Raw genomic sequence first — 20,070 nt, forward strand, 5'->3', positions numbered from 1 at the left:
TCATTTTCTAGTAGCTCTGTTATGGTCGGATCAACAGTGGTGTCAAGAAGCTCAAGATAAGTAGCGCCATTCAAATTACCGTCAATAAAAAACGGACCAACGATGTGGTCTCCTAAAATACCTGCCCAAACATTCAGTTTTTCTGGATATTGGGTATGGGTTTCCCTAAACCAATGTGTATTCGTGTCTGACCAATACCTACAGTTATGCCTGTTCACTTCTCCATTCAAAAAAAACATACACTCATCACTGAAGCAAATATTGTACAACAAGTTCACGTTGTTTGTCAGATTAGTAGACATAATTTCACAAAATTGTAGTCTTCTATCATAGTCTTCTTCGTTTAATTCCTGAACCAATTTTACCTTGTATGGATGAAAATTGTATTTTTTTTAAATTCTCCATACCCTGCTTATCGAAACACCCGATGCATGGAAAATTTGATTTAAAAATTGATTATTATCCATTGCAACGTATCCCAAAACAACAACTTCAATTGGTTCATTAATAATTTGTCTTTCAGGTTGATGTTTTTTGTTTGTCACTGAACCAGTGTCCATGAATTTTTGCATCAACTTTAAGACATACTGATGACCAATTAATTTATCTGGTCGTTATGTTTGAAATAAAAACGTACAATTTCTATTCTTTCGGCAGTCGTGTAAACCATATTGACAATGTTCCTTCAAAACGAACTGACAAGTTGACCGACTGAGGCAAAAACATGGAATGGAAAACAGGTATTCGGTAGTGTTATCAGCAGTTTGACCAAAATAACAAAAAAATGTTTTTATTTTTTTTGGTCTCAATGCAAAGCAAATGTACAAATAAAATAGTGCAATTAATTCCTTATGAAATGCCCTTTCCAACGATGTGCCACACAGGGTATGGTGCCATTTGAAAACTTAGTGGGGGTGGCTATGGCGGCAAAGGGGCTGATGGCAAAAATTCAAATCCTATATACGTGTCCCCTTGCACCCTGTATAAAAATTTATCTTAAAGCAGCTCTAGCGGGTTAAATTTGTTTATTTAGATGTTTTTCAGTACTGACAAGTTACTTACTATTTGTCCAATCTCATCAGTACTTATCATTATATCGACAAAAAAAAAGCAGTTGTACTAGACTAGGCTTCTTATTAGCATTTGACACAAAAAAAAACTAAACTAAATTCGTTCAGTAAAGTTTTTAAATCAAACAACATCACAACATGCAACATACCTTTGGAAGGCTTGTCGCTTTACGTAGTTGTCCCTTACGAATTCCACCACTTGCTTCTGAGTTTTCCCACTATACCTATTAAACAAAAGATGTAACATTAATTAAGCACAATTCAAGTTTCTTTGAACTTTGAAAGTCAAGACTATAGCACTCAAATAGGAACTCTACATCTGGTAAGTATGATTCATAGTGGTATGGACTTTGAGCTTTTATGACATTTTGTTAAAGAAACTTGAAAAATACAACTTTGACCAACCGACAATACAGTTATATATGGTAGTATTGTATGGAGTTGTGTCGTAATTGTAAATCCTTACAAAATTAGTTTTTCTGACTCTGAAAACTGTCTATTTCTCGGCTGATTCATTGTAGAGAAGTGAAACATTTTCCGTTTATCTCTCTCTTTTAGCAGCCCTTTTGCATCCTGAATATAGGCCTTCCCTTGCTGCTTCCATTCGGATCGGTTCATTGCCATCTGATGCCATTTCCTTTCCGCTATCTCTTTTATATCGTCGATCCATCGTTTCTGTGAACGACCAGCACTTCTTTTATGTTGTCCATCTGTCATTGTCTTGTGACGTGATTGTTTCTGACGTACGATGTACTCTATAACAGTTTCTTTCGATTGCTCGTTGTGTTGTTCTTAGTCTATTCGCGCTTTTAACTGTGAGAGTCATTGTTTCTATACCATAAGTCAAGACTGACAAAACACATGTTTTGAAAACCTTCTTTTTTAGGTTGATTGGAAGTGTTAGATTTCGTAATGTTTTTCCCAATTTTCCTACAGCAGCCCATGTTAGTCGAATACGCCTGTACCCAGTGTTATGGTGTGTCCTAAATATATGTATTCGTTGACTTTCTCTATCTGGAGTCAACAGTTTGGTTTTATCGATGTTCATGTTTAAACCGATTTTTTCCGACTCTCTCTTTAAGTCTGCCAACATTTCGATAAGTTCTTCCTTCGTAAGGCTGATTAAAACTATGTCGTAAGCGTAAATTGCTCAGATATCTTCCATCCAAGTCCCAATCTAGTCTTCTGAATTCGTCCTCCAATGCAAGGGTAAATAACTTAGGGGATATTGTGTCTCCTTGTCGGACGCCTCTGTTAATTGGTATTCGATTGGTTGTTACATCTTCTTGCACTTTAACTGTGATGGTCGCCTCTTTGTGTATGTTTTTAAGTGGATTAGTGTACCTTGAGTCTATTCGAGCATTATTCAGTCCTCAGATTATTGCCCAAAGCTCAACAGAATCAAAAGCCTTGTTAAAATCTATAAAAGCGAGATGGAGCTTTTCTATAAGAGTCCGTAGCGTTTCAAGAGGCTCTACGGTGCTATGATGATGATATTGTTAGATGGGCTCCCTTCGGAGAAGACACTTGCCAGGCGCATTGTGACCCATCACAAGCTAGTACCCTTCCAGGTGGCCCTAACAAAGCCGCTTTGCCGGGTACCTTAAATATCTAAAGGGTTGATTACACTCTCAGCCCAAAGCTCTTTTCTGACCGTCGCAAGTGCCGGGCACTGTGTCAGAACGTGGAGTTTCCTCGTCTTCCAGACACAAGCGACATTCCTGTGACCGACCCAGACTTTTCATGTGTCTTCTCATCTGACAGTGACCCGTGAGAAGTCCTGTCACACATCTGAGGTCCTTTCTGGGTGCGTATTCTTGAAACGAGGGAAGGGAATTATCAACAGAAAAACTTGTAGAATGTGACAGGAACCCGCCATTGTCAGCTTCTTCTGTCACATTCTATCAACACTTCTCTTGAGAATTCCGTTCCCTGCTCTCAAGAATTAGCCCCCAGGGGGCTAATAATAGGATAAAAAGAAAGATAATGGATAATTCCATCAGGGACTTCGACTTGTTTCTTGGAAAGAAGCCCATGAGACAACGCGACTGCCGCAGGCCTCCGGCCTCCTTCCAAGCAATATCGGATCTTTGCCAGAAGATACGGTCCACAATGGTGGTTCCAACCGCGCCGGCTAGTCCCACAATAGGTTCTACTACGGTGCTGGTTACTTTTGAGCCATTCTACGTCTGTTGGGACCACACTGGACGCTGAATTTGGTTCGTTCGTGGTCAATCTGTGCCAAATTGTATTATTTCGTCTCAAAACTGGCATAGATCAATTCCGCTGATGTTCTAGTCTGCATATTTGTTACTTTTGAGCCATTCTACGTCTGTTGGGACCACATTGGACGCTGAATTTGGCTCGTTCGTGGTCAATCTGTGCCAAATTGTATTATTTCGTCTCAAAACCTGCATATATCGATTCCGCTGTTGTTCTAGTCTGCATATTTGTTACTTTTGAGCCATTCTACGTCTGTTGGGACCACATCGGACGCTGAATTTGGCTCGTTCGTGGTCAATCTGTGCCAAATTGTATTATTTCGTCCCAAAACCGACATAGATCGATTCCGCTGATGTTCTGGTCTGTCCCTTTGCGAAAACCAGCCTGATCACTCGATTGATAATCATCTAGTTTGCGCGTAAGCTTGTTTGTAAGAATCTTGGTAAGCTTATTGTTGCTGAGATGTAATTTGTCTCCCTTTTTATGTAACAAGATGACTTGAGTATTTTGCCATGTTTTTGGAATATTACCAATGTGAAGACTTTGTTCACTAAGATTTTCATGGATGCCATTGTGGTCGTGCTGCCCAGTTTTATCATTTCCTTAGTGATTTTATCTTCACCAGGAGCTCGACCATGTTTTAGTTGGCTTAGGGCTTCCTCAATTTCGGTGGAGTTTATGTCAGGAACTTCTTCTGAGCCGACGTTCATGATCTTGCATTGAGTATTAGCGTTCTCTAGTTCCGGTGCAATTGATGATGAATATCTCCTAGTCTTTATAATATTCTTCGATTATATTTACTATCTCGTCACTTTCGTATTTTACTTCGCCGTCTTTGTTCTTTATCTGATAAATGCGTGCTTGTCCATTTTTATCAAGTGATTTTAGCACTTTTTATTGTATTCTATTACGGACTCTATCATGCTGTTGTTGTGATGCCTTATGTATCTCCTTTTAACTTTGTGTTAAGTTCTCTATAGTTAGGCTCACTTCTATGTGTGTTTCTTCTTATATTCTTGTTTCTTATTTAATCTTACTGCATTTTGGTTTTTCCCCTAAACAGATTTCATTTTTCATTTCAACAATTCATCCAGGTTCGGTCATCTGGGCAATAGAAGGGAGTTTGCTTTTAATGTTCCTTTGATAGGTGTCGACATTTTGTTGAAGCTCCAGAATTGTTTTGATGGATTAGTTTCTTCCTTTCCGTTCCAAGGTTAATTTTGCTTTTTGCCCTTACCAGGTTATGGTCACTGCCTGTATTGAATCTATTTAATGCTGAAAGGTTATTATGCACCTTTTATTCGTTATTATAAAGTCAATTTCGTTTTTGAGTCTGGGCTTCTTCATGTCCATCTTTGGTTAGTTGGCTTTTTGAAAAAGGAGTCCATGCAGAAAAGATTTTCTGTTTGGACTGCTTGGCCGAACGACGCGTAGCGGAACTGCAATCGCGTGCGGAAAAGTATCGCTTTCCTCACTTGTTAGGAAAATAACTATTTTGTCCGACTTGTCTAATTTTGAGTGATTACAGCACCTGTTTTGAGGGCGGGAAGGACTAGTTCCTGTCTAGTTTCTGGTTGCTAGGTCTAATAAACCGGGAAGTAAATACCTGCTGTACTTACGGTTCAGCTGAAGGAAATTTCTTAGAATATTTTCATTTTATTTAATAATTAGGATGATTTGGATAAAGTCGTACAAAAAATAGTGTAAGCATCACAAACAGTAACAGCTTTCTCATCAACTTTGTCATCGATCAGTAAAGGTTACTTACTGTTCTTGATACTTAATATACTATTTTCTGGACTGAAAATGAAATATACTATAACGTAACTTACCTAAACGAGCTACCCCTAGATAAAACTCTAGTTTTATGTCTTGGCACATTTTTAACAGACGAACACCTAAAGAACCCATGGTTTTCCACACACTTTTTCCAGAAATTTTTACACTCGTTCCGTCCCTCAAAGAAGAACTCCACCGTATCTTTATAGTAGCCCTAAAAACACACAAAACTTAAATATACCACAACGATACTATCACACACAACTTACGTAGCCTTCCGGATGTAATTTAATGAGAAACTTTTTCCTTTTGAAGGAAATTTTCCGAATTTTTGCCCAAGAGAACGTGTTTATTTTTGTGTAATTTTGAAACACCAAAATACCCATATGGGCCACTGCCAGATTGAGAGACACATTTTCGTGGTCTTTGGCTGGGTGCATTTTGATTCCGAATAGTTCACATCTTCGGGCAGTTTCCAGAAGGTTTAGGTCTGCTTCGGCGGGGGACTGACCACTAAAAATAATTTTTGATTTAATGTTCTATGCAGCAGAATTATACAAAGTGATTCAAGTCAAATGACCTATCCTGGAGAGTTAAATCAAATGATTTTTGCCAATTATTTTTTGGGACGGTAATAGACTGAGACTAATAGTTAACTGCTGTTTAAAATGGACTGGCAGTGAATTTGAAGTAACAAAAAAGGTTTCACTCATTTTTTATATTTTTTAAATTAAAACTGGGCCACAATTAGAGATAGAAAATTCTCAGGAATTAATTTTTGGAGATGGCAAGGAATTTTAGAAGAATTTAAAAAAAAAATGTGAAGAAAATACTAATAAATGCACATCAAAAACCAATTCAGGCAATGGAATAAATTTGGACTATTTGGAAATTATAAAAACTTCAAAAATACTGATTTTCATTTTTTTATCAAGTTTTGACAGTAGTGGCAGATATCAAGTGGTTTTAAACTTTTAGAGAATAATCTAGCTAGATAATCACGTGATTACTGTCAAAATAAATGTCATAAATCTCAGAAATACATACGTCTCGTTTCGAAAACTGTGTTAAACTTTAATTCTTGTAGATTCTAGCCTAATTCTGACGGTTTTGACATTAGTGACGTATCAAAACTGTCAAAATTTGAATTGATGTCACGTAGTTTTTAGTGAATAGTTTAGTAGTTTTAATCAGTCAGAGAAGAAATCGCTGGTAAACCTCACTTGGAGTAAGAAAGTAACGGTTTTAAGCGCAAACAGACAGTTTAAAGGACAGACAGGGACAAAAAGGCCTGTAAAACCCACTTGGAGTAAGAAATTGCCTTTTTTAAAGCACATTTTTAGAATCTGCATTAAATTTTCTATCCAAGAACCTGGAAAAAACACTAGAAGATTTGGTACAGTCAGGGAGAAAAGCGGTTTCAAAGTTTGAACTGACAGAGACAAAGTTTGAAACGACAGTCAGAGGCAAAATCGACTGTAAAAGCCACTTTGAGTGAGAAAATGACTGTTTTAAGCACATTTTTGGAATCCTCATTGAATTTCCTATCCAATAACTTCAAAAAAACACTACAAAATTTAGTACAGTAAATGAGAAAAGCAGTGTCAAAGTTTCAACTGCCAGAAACACAGTTTGAAAGAACCGTCAGAGACAAAAATGCCTGTAAAACCCATTTGGAGTAAGAAAATGACTGTTTTAAGCATATTTCTCGAATCCTCATTAAATTTCCTATTCAATAACTTGAAATAACGGTACAAAAGTTGGAACAGTCAGCGAGAAAAACGGTGTCAAATTTTGAACTACCAAAAACACAGTTTTAAAAAACAGTCAGGGGTAAATTCGCCTGTAAAACCCACTTGGAGTAAGAAAATGACTGTTTTAAGCACATTTTTCGAATCCTCATTAAATTTCCTTTTGAATGATTTGAAATAACGGTACAAAATTTGGTACTGTCGGGGAGAAAAACGGTGTCACAGTTTGAATTGCCAGAAACACAGTTTGAAAGGACACAGGGACAAAAAGCCCTGTAAAATCCACTTGGAATAAGAAAATTACTGTTTTAAGCACATTTTTGGAATCCTCATTAAATTTCCTATTCAATAACTTGAAAGAACGGTACAAAAGTTGGAACAGTCAGCGAGAAAAACGGTGTCAAATTTTGAACTACCAAAAACACAGTTTTAAAAAACAGTCAGGGGTAAATTCGCCTGTAAAACCCACTTGGAGTAAGAAAATGACTGTTTTAAGCACATTTTTGGAATCTTCATTAAATTTCCTGTTGGATGATTTGAAATAACGGGACAAAATTTGGTACAGTCGGGGAGAAAAACGGTGTCACAGTTTGAAAGGACACAGGGACAAAAAGCCCGGTAAAATCCACTTGAAATAAGAAAATTACTGTTTTAAGCACATTTTTGGAATCCTCATTAAATTTCCTATTCAATAACTTGAAATAACGGTACAAAAGTTGGAACAGTCAGCGAGAAAAACGGTGTCAAATTTTGAACTACCAAAAACACAGTTTTAAAAAACAGTCAGGGGTAAATTCGCCTGTAAAACCTACTTGGAGTAAGAAAATGACTGTTTTAAGCACATTTTTCGAATCCTCATTAAATTTCCTTTTGAATGATTTGAAATAACGGTACAAAATTTGGTACAGTCGGGAAGAAAAACGGTGTCACAGTTTGAATTGCCAGAAACACAGTTTGAAAGGACACAGGGACAAAAAGCCCTGTAAAATCCACTTGGAATAAGAAAATTACTGTTTTAAGCACATTTTTGGAATCCTCATTAAATTTCCTATTCAATAACTTGAAATAACGGCACAAAATTTGGTACAGTCAGGGAGAAAAACGGTGTCAAAGTCTGAACTTCCAAAAACACAGTTTTAAGACAGTCAGGGATAAATTTGCCTGTAAAACCCACTTGGCGTAAGAAAATGACTGTTTTAAGCACATTTTTGGAATCCTCATTAAATTTCCTATTGGATGATTTGAAATAACGGTACAAAATTTGGTACAGTAGGGTAGAAAATCGGTGTCACAGTTTGAATTTGCCAGAAACACAGTTTGAAAGGACACAGGGACAAAAAACCCTATAAAATCCACTTGGAGTAAGAAAATTACTGTTTCAGCACATTTTTTAAATCCATTGACATATAAAAGTGATGTAAATAAACGAGTTATTTCACAATAAAGACAGTTTTGACTGAATTTGACAGCTACTACATTAATCTTCAATAACTCGGTTATTTTGACAGTTACAGGGTGGTTCAATGTATCAATTTAACTAATGAGTGTTTTTGAAATAAGTGACCCAATACAAACTTACCTTAATTTTGATTAAGATTTTGAAAAACCAGACTTTCTGTCCTTTTTAGAACTGATTTTTTTAGCCCATTTTTTAACCACCCTGTATCACATATTTTGACGTTTTTCTGCACCCACTCTTAGAACAAACCTTGCTTAACACGACAAAACACAAAAACCAAGAAAAAAACGTTTGACAGACTTCAAATATTCAATTTCACATAAAAGGGTAAATATCTCAGAAACGGACAGATAGGTATATGACATTAATGCACGAAATGTGTCTAGAACTTGACGTAGAATCCAAAAATGCAAAACTATACAGAGTGTACCAGTTAAAATAAGCAGCAGTTGATTTCTACTTCCGGTTAATCGTTGCAGGCATATTTCCTTATTTTAACTTTGTGTATTTTCCATTTGTAAAATAAAAACTTTCCAACGCGTTTTGGTTAAGTTAGGTTAGGTACTTTTTTCCCAAAAGTGAAGAAGCTTTCTGTGTGTCTCGTAAAAAAATTTAAACTTGCAGTGCAGTTGCAAAAAAAAATTGATTCAGATATCTTTAGTAACTACTCAGAACCTTCTCTAAGACAGTCACTTGAATCACCCTGTATTAGACATACTGACGTGTGCTTTTTGTGGTTTTCCATGATTTTCTTTTCCATTTCGTGGTCTTGTTGCGGCACAAATTTATAGCTCGATAAGTAAGTGTGATCCGGATAGTCTTCAGGAACAAAGTCGCCACATTCCGCCTGTACTATATAACTTGCCATTAAAGCTGCGGTGTTTTCGTTGCATTGTAATGCACCTGTAAAGTTGTCATTTTATTTCGTTTCAAAGTTAAATTAGGCATTGAATTACCTTGAGCTAAATCTCGTTTAACTTGCAAACAAAACAAATAACGAGTATACTCTTCCTCGAGCTGCGCTGGATCTGGAGTGTAAAACTTAACGCAGAAATACAAGAGCGGGTCCACTAATGATAATCCCAATTGTCTGGAAATGGGTTTTTGAAGATCCAACCAATACTGTAACAAATGTTGTATTATTAATTAGTGTGCCAAACAATCCTTTCATTATTGTATAAGTGAAACAAAGAACAAAAGGGGAAAATTGTTTAATTGCATTAATCATACTGCAACATGTGTTTGTGATTCATCCGAAAGACAATTCAGGCATTTCGTTTGAGCATAAAAAGGATAATTGCAGCCTTTAAAGCTGTGCTTACTTAAACCAATTGATAAAAGGATGGGCGGTTAATTTCAATGGAAAATTATGCGTTATAATCTCGACCCGACAATTTAGTTCAGTTTAAAGGGCAATTTTATTTATATAGTACAAATTATTTCAAACCTCCGCAAATTAATAATTTGCGCAATTATAGGCAGTCAACAATTTTGTAAAAGCAAAGTGGTTCCATTAACCTGGAAATTGTGATTCGAATACAAATTGGAAAAGTTGGATTTCATTCAAAAGTTTCAGTGCAAACGGGGAGAAACTTGGTTTGTCCTACTTAAAAATTGCAAAAAGCCATTAGGCATCAAAAGTTGAAAGTGAGTTTAAAACGCAGTAGCTAATCAATAACCAACCAATTCAAGAAGAAAATACAGTAGAACGGTTTTTTTCAGTTAAGCTGGATTATTGTGCCCGTTGTCTGTTTGTACCAAATTTTGTATGGTTATTTCAAGTTATTGAATAGGGAATTTAATGAGAATTTCAAAAATGTGCTTAAAACAGTAATTTTCTTACTCCAAGTGGGTTTTACAGGCCTTTTTGTCCCTGACTGTTCTTTCAAACTGGGTTTGTGGCAGTTCAAAGTTTGACACCGTTTTTCTCTTTGATTGTACCAAATTTTGTACCGTTATTTCAACTTATTGAATAGAAAATTTAATGAGAATTTCAAAAATGTGCTTAAAACAGTCATTTTCTACCTCCAAGTGGGTTTTACAGGCGATTTTATCCCTGACTTTTTTAAAATTCTCACAAAAAATATTTTTTCCTATGATCATCTCATTTAAAAAAAAACAGTTGAAAAATTGGTATTTTAAATTTAGAGAGTAAAAGTGTAAGAACTACGTCACGTGACTTTGATAATTCAATTCTTGAGCTTGCAACACTGTAAAGGCCAGTTGACATTGTCAAAAACAGTCACGTGACCTTCAAAACGCAGTCTAAACTTTGAAAAATTGATAAATTAAATTTAGACAGTTGTAAAAACTTAAATTGCAAAATACACGTCACGAGACTTTGATAATTCAATTTTTGAGCTTGCAACACTGTAAAGGCGAGTTGACATTGTCGAAAATAGTCACGTGACCTTCAAAACGCAATCTAAACTTTGGAAAAATGATAAATTAAATTTAGACAGTTGTACAAACTTAAATTGCAAAATACACGTCACGTGACTTTGATAATTCAATTTTTGAGTTTGCAACACTGTAAAGACCAGTTGACATTGTCGAAAACATTCACGTGACCGTTAAAACGCAGTTTATACTTTGAAAAATTGATAAATTAAATGAAGACAGTTGTACAAACTTAAATTGCAAAATAAACGTCACGTGACTTTGATAATTCAATTTTTCAGCTTGCAACACTGTAAAGGCCCGTTGACAGTAAGAACAGTCACGTGACCGTCAAAACGCAGTTTATACTTTGAAAAATTGATAAATTAAATGAAGACAGTTGTACAAACTTAAATTGCAAAATACACGTCACGTGACTTTGATAATTCAATTTTCGAGCTTGCAACACTGTAAAGGCGAGTTGACATTGTCAAAAACAGTCACGTGACCTTCAAAACGCAGTTTAAACTTTGGAAACTTGATAAATTAAATGAAGACAGTTGTAACAACTTAAATTGCAAAATACACGTCACGTGACTTTGATAATTCAATTTTTTGAGTTTGCAACACTGTAAAGACCAGTTGACATTGTCAAAAACAGTCACGTGATAAATTAAATTTAGACAGTTGTAAAAACTTAAATTGCAAAATAAACGTCTCGTGACTTTGATAATTCAATTTTTGAGCTTGCAACACTGTAAAGGCCAGTTGACATTGTCAAAAACAGTCACGTGACCTTCAAAACGCAGTTTTAAGTTTGGAAAAATGATAAATTAAATTTAGACAGTTGTACAAACTTAAATTGCAAAATACACGTCAAGTGACTTTGATAATTCAATTTTTGGGCTTGCAACACTGTAAAGGCCCGTTGACATTGTCGAAAACAGTCACGTGACCTTCAAAACGCAGTTTAAACTTTGGAAAAATGATAAATTAAATTTAGACAGTTGTACAAACTTAAATTGCAAAATACACGTCACGTGACTTTGATAATTCAATTTTTGAGCTTGCAACACTGTAAAGGTCAGTTGACATTGTCAAAAACAGTCACGTGACCTTTAAAACGCAACCTAAACTTTGGAAAATTGATAAATTAAATTTAGACAGTTGTAAAAATTTAAATTGCAAAATACACGTCACGTGACTTTGATACTTCAATTTTTGAGTTTGCAACACTGTAAAGGCCAGTTGACATTGTCAAAAACTGTCACGTGACCTTTAAAACACGCAGTTTAAACTTTGGAAAATTGATAAATTAAATGAAGACAGTTGTAAAAACTTAAATTGCAAAATACACGTCACGTGACTTTGATAATTCAATTTTTGAGTTTGCAACACTGTAAAGACCAGTTGATATTGTCAAAAATAGTCACGTGACCTTCAAAACGCAGTTTTAAGTTTGGAAAAATGATAAATTAAATTTAGACAGTTGTACAAACTTAAATTGCAAAATACACCTCACGTGACTTTGATAATTCAATTTTTGAGCTTGCAACACTGTAAAGGTCAGTTGACATTGTCAAAAACAGTCACGTGACCTTCAAAACTCAGTTTAAACTCGGGAAAATTGATAAATTAAATGGAAGACAGTTGTAAAAACTTAAATTGCAAAATAAACGTCACGTGACTTTGATAATTCAATTTTTGAGTTTGCAACACTGTAAAGGCGAGTTGACATTGTCAAAAACAGTCACGTGACCTGCAAAACGCAGTTTAAACTTTGGAAACTTGATAAATTAAATGAAGGCAGTTGTAACAACTTAAATTGCAAAATACACGTCACGTGACTTTGATAATTCAATTTTTGAGCTTGCAACACTGTAAAGGTCAGTTGACATTGTCAAAAACAGTCACGTGACCTTCAAAACTCAGTTTAAACTCGGGAAAATTGATAAATTAAATGGAAGACAGTTGTAAAAACTTAAATTGCAAAATAAACGTCACGTGACTTTGATAATTCAATTTTTGAGTTTGCAACACTGTAAAGGCGAGTTGACATTGTCAAAAACAGTCACGTGACCTGCAAAACGCAGTTTAAACTTTGGAAACTTGATAAATTAAATGAAGGCAGTTGTAACAACTTAAATTGCAAAATACACGTCACGTGACTTTGATAATTCAATTTTTGAGCTTGCAACACTGTAAAGACCAGTTGACATTGTCAAAAACAGTCACGTGACCTTCAAAACGCAGTTTAAACGTTGGAAAATTGATAAATTAAATTTAGACAGTTGTAAGAATTAATATTGCAAAATAAACGTCACGTGACTTTGATAATTCAATTTTTGAGTTTGCAACACTGTAAAGACCAGTTGATATTGTCAAAAACAGTCACGTGACCTTCAAAACGCAGTTTTAAGTTTGGAAAAATGATAAATTAAATTTAGACAGTTGTACAAACTTAAATTGCAAAATACACGTCACGTGACTTTGATAATTCAATTTTTGAGCTTGCAACACTGTAAAGGTCAGTTGACATTGTCAAAAACAGTCACGTGACCTTTAAAACGCAACCTAAACTTTGGAAAATTGATAAATTAAATTTAGACAGTTGTAAAAATTTAAATTGCAAAATACACGTCACGTGACTTTGATAATTCAATTTTTGAGTTTGCAACACTGTAAAGGCGAGTTGACATTGTCGAAAACAGTCACGTGACCTTCAAAACTCAGTTTAAACTCTGGAAAATTGATAAATTAAATGGAAGACAGTTGTAAAAACTTAAATTGCAAAATAAACGTCACGTGACTTTGATAATTCAATTTTTGAGTTTGCAACACTGTAAAGGCGAGTTGACATTGTCAAAAACAGTCACGTGACCTGCAAAACGCAGTTTAAACTTTGGAAACTTGATAAATTAAATGAAGGCAGTTGTAACAACTTAAATTGCAAAATACACGTCACGTGACTTTGATAATTCAATTTTTGAGCTTGCAACACTGTAAAGACCAGTTGACATTGTCAAAAACAGTCACGTGACCTTCAAAACGCAGTTTAAACGTTGGAAAATTGATAAATTAAATTTAGACAGTTGTAAGAATTAATATTGCAAAATAAACGTCACGTGACTTTGATAATTCAATTTTTGAGCTTGCAACACTGTAAAGGCCAGTTGACATTGTCGAAAACCGTCACGTGACCTTCAAAACGCAGTTTAAACTTTGGAAAATTGATAAATTGTATTTAGACCGTTATAAAAACTTAAACTACAAAATGGCAATGGACCGATCCGAATAGAAGCAGCAAGGGGAAGCCTATGTCCAGTAGTGGATGCAAAAGGGCTGCTGAAAGAAGAAGAAGACTTACACAGAAACTTGTCAACCAAGTAAGACAGAAACCGTCAATTCTTAAAGATGAAACGCCAGAAAAACACTCAAGGAATCAAGTACGCAGTCATAGGAACCAAGGTAGTAGGAGCTGCCAAATTGCGAGAACTTCAATATTTCTAGCACAGCTGAATTTCATGCCAAATATCTCGGTTATAAGGTGATTTTCAAAAGAAAATTATGTTGAGACAAAAAAAAGCCAAAAATTACGAGCTATCTGCGATAATTTGACGTTTAAACGAAATTTTAGTCTTTTCTATGAAAATATGCGCCCTGGTGAGAGCATTTCTCTATTTCGGTCTGTTCTAACGTTTGTTTTAAAAATCGACAGCTTTGTGGAGTTTTCCTTCCCTTCTAGTGTATGTACCATACTATAGTCTATCCGGCGAACCTACGGAGTAATAAAAGCGAAAATTAGGAGGGGTTGACCCGCCCCGTCCATTAGTATTAGTCTATATCCGGTCCGTTTTACAATATAATATCTTCTTCTCTCTCTAATATAAGGACTTCTCGGTTCTCATGTCTCGATTCACTTTTACGTACCTGTTTTACAGTGTAATGCGAGTCGACCAAAGTTGCCGCCCATCGAATTTTATTACACCGTAGGTTCGCCGGATAGACTATAGTTGTAGGTATTCTAATTCTCTCTAGGCTTAGGTAGGTAGTTGTGGTAGTTGCTTCGTTTTTTTTTTTTTACTTTTTTTCTTGATAATCCCATTTTGCTTATTTTCTCATTTAGTTGTAAATAAATTTTTCTAACTTAACAGAAAAAACTGCAATTTTCTTCTACCTGAAACCTACATTGGAAAAATTCTACTTTCCTAATGCTTAAATCGATATAAACTTGGGTTCGTACTCAAATGTCCATTTAACTTTTGAAAGCTAATGTAACATCAAACGAAAGACGCTACGTAAGCACGTCCTGATTTCCATGCTATCCAAAATAATAAATCTCGCTTATCGCCCAACTCGTTATGGATTTATGGATTTGCATGTATGTGTGTGTGTGTATATTAAAGAAATCGTGTGAAACCTCGGCTCTAGGAGGTTGTGATTTTATGATGTGTGTTACAAAATACTTGCTTCTCCTAGCACGCCCTGTTTACACATTACAACACCTTTGCCTCGCTCCTTGGTGGAGTGTTTTTGTGTTTTTTTTGGGCAAATAAATTAAAATATAAAGCAGTTGAATCAACAGGAATAGGCTGTCATTGAAGTGGCAAATTAGTGCTCTAGCTCAGTAACCCGGAGATTGATTCTGGAATCTCTTTAGGATCTAGAACGTCGTGGTTCACCTGTTTGTGAAGGAGAGAGATTTATGTCATAGTTTGAAGTTTAAGAGAGAATGCCAATTTCATGAATATTCCCGAATTCCCTCGAATCCATGGAAGCCTTTATAAACAGTTGGGCTAGGACCGGTAGTTAGTTATTAGAAAAGAGGAAGCCGATTTCAGCCATTCACGGCAACTACGAGAAGAGGGACAAAGCAGAAGCCTTTACCGACACATTAGAAAGACAATTTCAGGAGAACGAGATCGACGACGATGACACCGACGCCTGGGAAATCATCGATCCTGAGGCACCTCAACATCAGAAAGGCACCAGGATGGGACGACATAGGAAACATTGCGCTCAGAAAACTTCGAGACGCGGGATAGCCCTGTTGAATATTGTTAACGCAATACCTCGACTGCGGCACTTTCCTGCTGACTGTTATCCTGTTTGCGAAGCCACAAAAGGACCCGCTATTCCCCCAGAATTATCGGCCCATCAACCTTCTGCCATCCTTGGGAAAAGTGGCTGAAGTTATCATCCTCAGGAGGGTTATGGAGCAAGCACGTCATACCCGACGAGCAATTTGGATTCCGGAAGACACTATCAACAGAACTCCTGAGGATGACCGAGTACATCACGGAAGGGTTCAGCAGGAAAGAAGCGACAGGAGCCGTGCTGCTAGACGTCTCCAAGGCCTTCGACAGGGTTTGGCACAGATGACTTCTAATCAAGATGTCGGCTTTTCAGTCGGCCTGGTGAAACTAATTAGATCTTTTCTTTCAGCTCGTCGCTTCCGAGTCAAAATAGACAGAAAGTGACGCTCATCAAGTCGGTTCTTCAACCGCACCTGACCTACGCGTCCAAATCGCACCTGAAGAGACTCCAAGCTGTGGAAAACATTGCGCTCAGGACAGTGGACGCCCCATGGTACGTCAGAAACGTGGACATCCAGCGAGACATGAAGTTCACCACCGCAACGAAAAGGATCAAGCAGAGCGCAGTGAAAATATTCCAAAAAGCGGAAAGCAACTAAAATCAGTTACTGCGAGAAGCAGTGAACTACGACCCGGAGCTAGAAGCACCCCACAAAGGACCCCGATACCAGCTATTGGATAACGGGTACTTATTCAAGTTTTTCTTTCTGTTTTTCAACCAGCCAAGAAGAGGACCACAATTTTCCCCAGACCTTCCTCCCGGGTGGCTCCTCAAAATCTGGGTAGAACTGGAGGACAAGAAGAGCGCCAGAAGAGCCCCTCCGTCAGCGGGGGCATCCTTCTCGCAGGACAGAGGACGCCGATGCAACTCTGGGAACTTCCCGAAAGGAAAAATTCCTGGACTTGTAGCGACTTCCTCGTCCAGACCTATCCTTTTGGTCTACAGCGATGGGAGGGTAAAAAGCAGTAGTCTTGATTTACACATCTATCTGAAGCCGCATTCCCAGCCAAACAAAACAAACGAAATATACAGTGCGAGTTTAAAGTATCGGTTCAGTTTAAAAAAACAGCACATTTGGTGTCAGAAGTGGGATTGGAGATTCCAGCAAAACGAAAGAAGTGCCCGAAACCAGGAGAAACAGACAGAACAGCGGGAAAGAACCTTTTTGGACTGTTGAATGCCTGGGAGTACGCGATTGCAAAGAGCAAAAGTAGAGGATGCAGTGAAACAGCTCATGGACATGATGAAGGAGATGAAAGCAGAAATTAAAGCAAATCAAGAAAATCAGAACCGTGAGTTTGAAGAAATAAAAGCTACCCAAATCAGTCGAAACAAGTTTGAAAAGATGCAAGCTAACCAAGACCTCAAGTTAGAGGAATTGAAAGCAAGCCAGGACAGCAAGTTGGAGGAGATAAAAGCAAGCAAGTCAAGAACGTAAGCTGGAGGACATAAAAGAATAAGTCAAGGACCAGTTGGATTGTGTGATAAATGAAATGAAGGGGGAAGAGGAACACAAGATACAATCCTTAGATGAAAAGGTGAATCATACTATTGAAGAAGTTCTAGGAAGAATAAGCGGAGTGGAGGAAACTCTCCAAAACTTGCAAGTCAAAGTCAAAGATCGCCCGTTTAGTTTATCTGGCGTACCCAGCCTCTCAAGACATCAGAGAGCTAATGGCGGTTCGAGCTTTTGTAAGGGACCCGAAGGATTGTGATACAAGCGTTCCGACTTGCCAGATACCAAACTTTACATGATGCCCTTGACTACGCCAAAGTGCGCCAAATTAGAACCTGTACACCCAAGTACAGGAACCGTTATGATAATACAGATCACCCAGTCAGAGTTAAATCGGAAACTCGAGACCTTGCGAAGGGAGTTAATAGAAATGTGGAGCAAAGTAAAGAAGCAAAACAAGTAGTGTACAAACGAAGCCGTTCTCTTGTTCTTTTAAATTTGACTTCAATGCCTTAAAGCAATAGAAAAAGAGAAGCAGGCAAAACAATCAAAATTACCAAAGAAAACCGTCTGCACAATTTTGGCGATGCTGGAACTGGGGTCAAGAAGGACATAAGCAACATCTGAAAAGACACTTTAACCGCTTTCCAAAAATGCAAAAATTTAAGATGACAGCTATAAAAATTTACAGAGTTATCATCCATATCTCGGAAACGTCGTCGGGTTCTACGTAAAAAAGTGCCTTAATAATGTCTTAGTTTCAAAACTCTCTTTGGCTTTGTTAAAGAGTATTTAAAATGCAGCCTCTGACGTTTTCCCAATTTTCCGGAAAACGGAGAAAGATAATTTAATTTGGAAACCGGAAATAAGTTTCACATAAAATTCTCTAAAACTTTCCCCATTCAACCGACTCTGTAGCTCTTACGGTTACTGAGATCCCAATACATGTAGAAAAAAATTGGGACACACTGTATTAAATTAACTAAAAGTTGTTAAGTGGTGAAAAGTTGTCAAGTGAGACAGCAAAATTTTTGGTCATTTTTGAGCGGCTGTTCCCTCAAATTAATTCACTCGATTTTAATAATTTTTTTGAAGATTTAAAGGTATTTTCTTCCTTTTTCTGATGACCCTAAATAGGGTCATAAATTTAGGTCATGAATCAATTTGAAGAAACAGCCGTTCAAACATAACCAAAAATTTTGCTGTTCCATTCTGTAGATATTTACCTTGGTTCCATTCGCATCCCCATATTCCAGACCAAAGTAATCTGCCTCCAGCAAATGAAGCTGCTTGCACACTTGATCGAATAATACCCTGCCCAGTGCTTTTGCCTGCAAATAAAAGTTTTTCTATTAATACGAAATTATGCAATAACAAAGTGGGAGGAAATGTGACTGAATTACGACGGTTATGAGATATTACTCAGATTGAAAATAATTATGCAGAGAATTACGACAAATTCAGTATTGAAGATTATGTTCAATAAAGGTGTGTTGAAGGTATTGTTTCTTATTAATGGTAGTATCCGGTATTATAACATGTGTGCCACGCCTGTGTATGGTTCTCTTAGAATATTGTACAGGGTAATTCAAATTCGACCCTCACCATTAGGATCTCGGAAACTACGAGAAAATTTAAGTTGGGGCAAAGTTGCGTATTTTAAAGCTCAACCAAAAGTCGATTTAAAAATTTCCATTTTCAGAGTTCTTCCAAAAATATTTAAAAAAAACTGAAAATTTGATTTTTTGTTTTGACTTATTTCTTTTTAATTGAAGAAATATCCCAAAACCGAAAGCACATTCTCATTGTCACTTTTTATCAGCTATATGATGGTGGTTTTTTCTTATGAGAATATAGAAAAAATAAAAAACTAGATTTTTGACAATTTTACTGGAATTATCCCCATCTACTTTTGAATTTTGAAAATTGTCTTCAACTGCCTTAATTAGTTTAGGTCAAAGGTTCCCATAGTGGTCCAGGTGGACCCCCAAGGGTCCACGAACATTTTTCTGGTTTTCATAGTAACTGATTACCATGTAATAAGAAAACCAAAATAATTAACAGTGTAATAATTACATATTTGAATAAATACAACCAAAGAAAATATACATACTACTTTCTAGTGATGGATAATTACCGGTTAAGTAAATATTTTACTTTACCAGTGAATTACTGGCAAATTACAAATACTGTGTTTCTGGTAGTTCAAACTTAGACACCACTTTTCTCCCTGACTGTACCAAATTTTGTAGTGTTTTTCAGCTTATTGGATATGAAATTTAATGAGGATTTCAAAAATGTGCTTAAAACATTCATTTTATCACTGCAAGTGGGTTTTGCAGGCGAGTTTGTCCCTGACTCTCCTTTCAAACTGTGTTCTGGCAGTACAAACTTTGACACCGCTTTTCTACCTGACTGTACCAAATTTTGTAGTGTTTTTTTGAGGTTATTGGATAGGAAACTTAATGAGGATTCTAAAAATGTACTTAAATCAGTAATTTTCTCCCTCCAAGTGGATTTTACAGTCGATTTTCTCACTGACTGTCCTTTCAAACTGTGTTTCTGTCAGTTCAAACTTTGACACTGCTTTTCTCCCTGACTATACCAAACTTTGTAGTGTTTTTCAGGTTATTGGATAAGAAATTTAATGAGGATTCCAAAAATGTGCTTAAAACATTCATTTTCTCACTGTAAGTGGACTTTACAGGCGATTTGGTTTGGTCCCTGACTGCCGTTTCAAACTGTGGTTCTGTCAGTTCAAACTTTTACACTGCTTTTCTTCCTGACTATACCAAAATTTGTAGTGTTTTTCAGCTTATTGGATAAGAAACTTAATGAGGATTCCAAAAATGTGCT

The 20,070-nt window shown here is 36.5% G+C and overlaps 1 protein-coding gene across 1 annotated transcript in view; it reads right to left on the minus strand.

Moving 5' to 3' along the window:
- LOC145725567 (FERM, ARHGEF and pleckstrin domain-containing protein 1-like) overlaps positions 1-20,070 on the minus strand; it is a 111,578-nt gene that overhangs the window by 49,023 nt on the left and 42,485 nt on the right. The window contains exons 3-8 of the mRNA XM_081974363.1: positions 18,441-18,545; positions 9,239-9,404; positions 9,005-9,185; positions 5,342-5,585; positions 5,126-5,286; positions 1,220-1,294 (exon numbers count right to left, since the gene is read on the minus strand). Coding sequence (XP_081830489.1) covers positions 1,220-1,294; positions 5,126-5,286; positions 5,342-5,585; positions 9,005-9,185; positions 9,239-9,404; positions 18,441-18,545 — 932 coding nt within the window. The remainder of the gene's footprint in view (positions 1-1,219; positions 1,295-5,125; positions 5,287-5,341; positions 5,586-9,004; positions 9,186-9,238; positions 9,405-18,440; positions 18,546-20,070) is intronic.

The sequence above is a fragment of the Ips typographus genome, linkage group LG2, assembly GCF_016097725.1.
Source record: "Ips typographus isolate SLU linkage group LG2, UJ_Ityp_2.0, whole genome shotgun sequence".
Taxonomy (NCBI): Eukaryota; Metazoa; Arthropoda; class Insecta; order Coleoptera; family Curculionidae; genus Ips; species Ips typographus.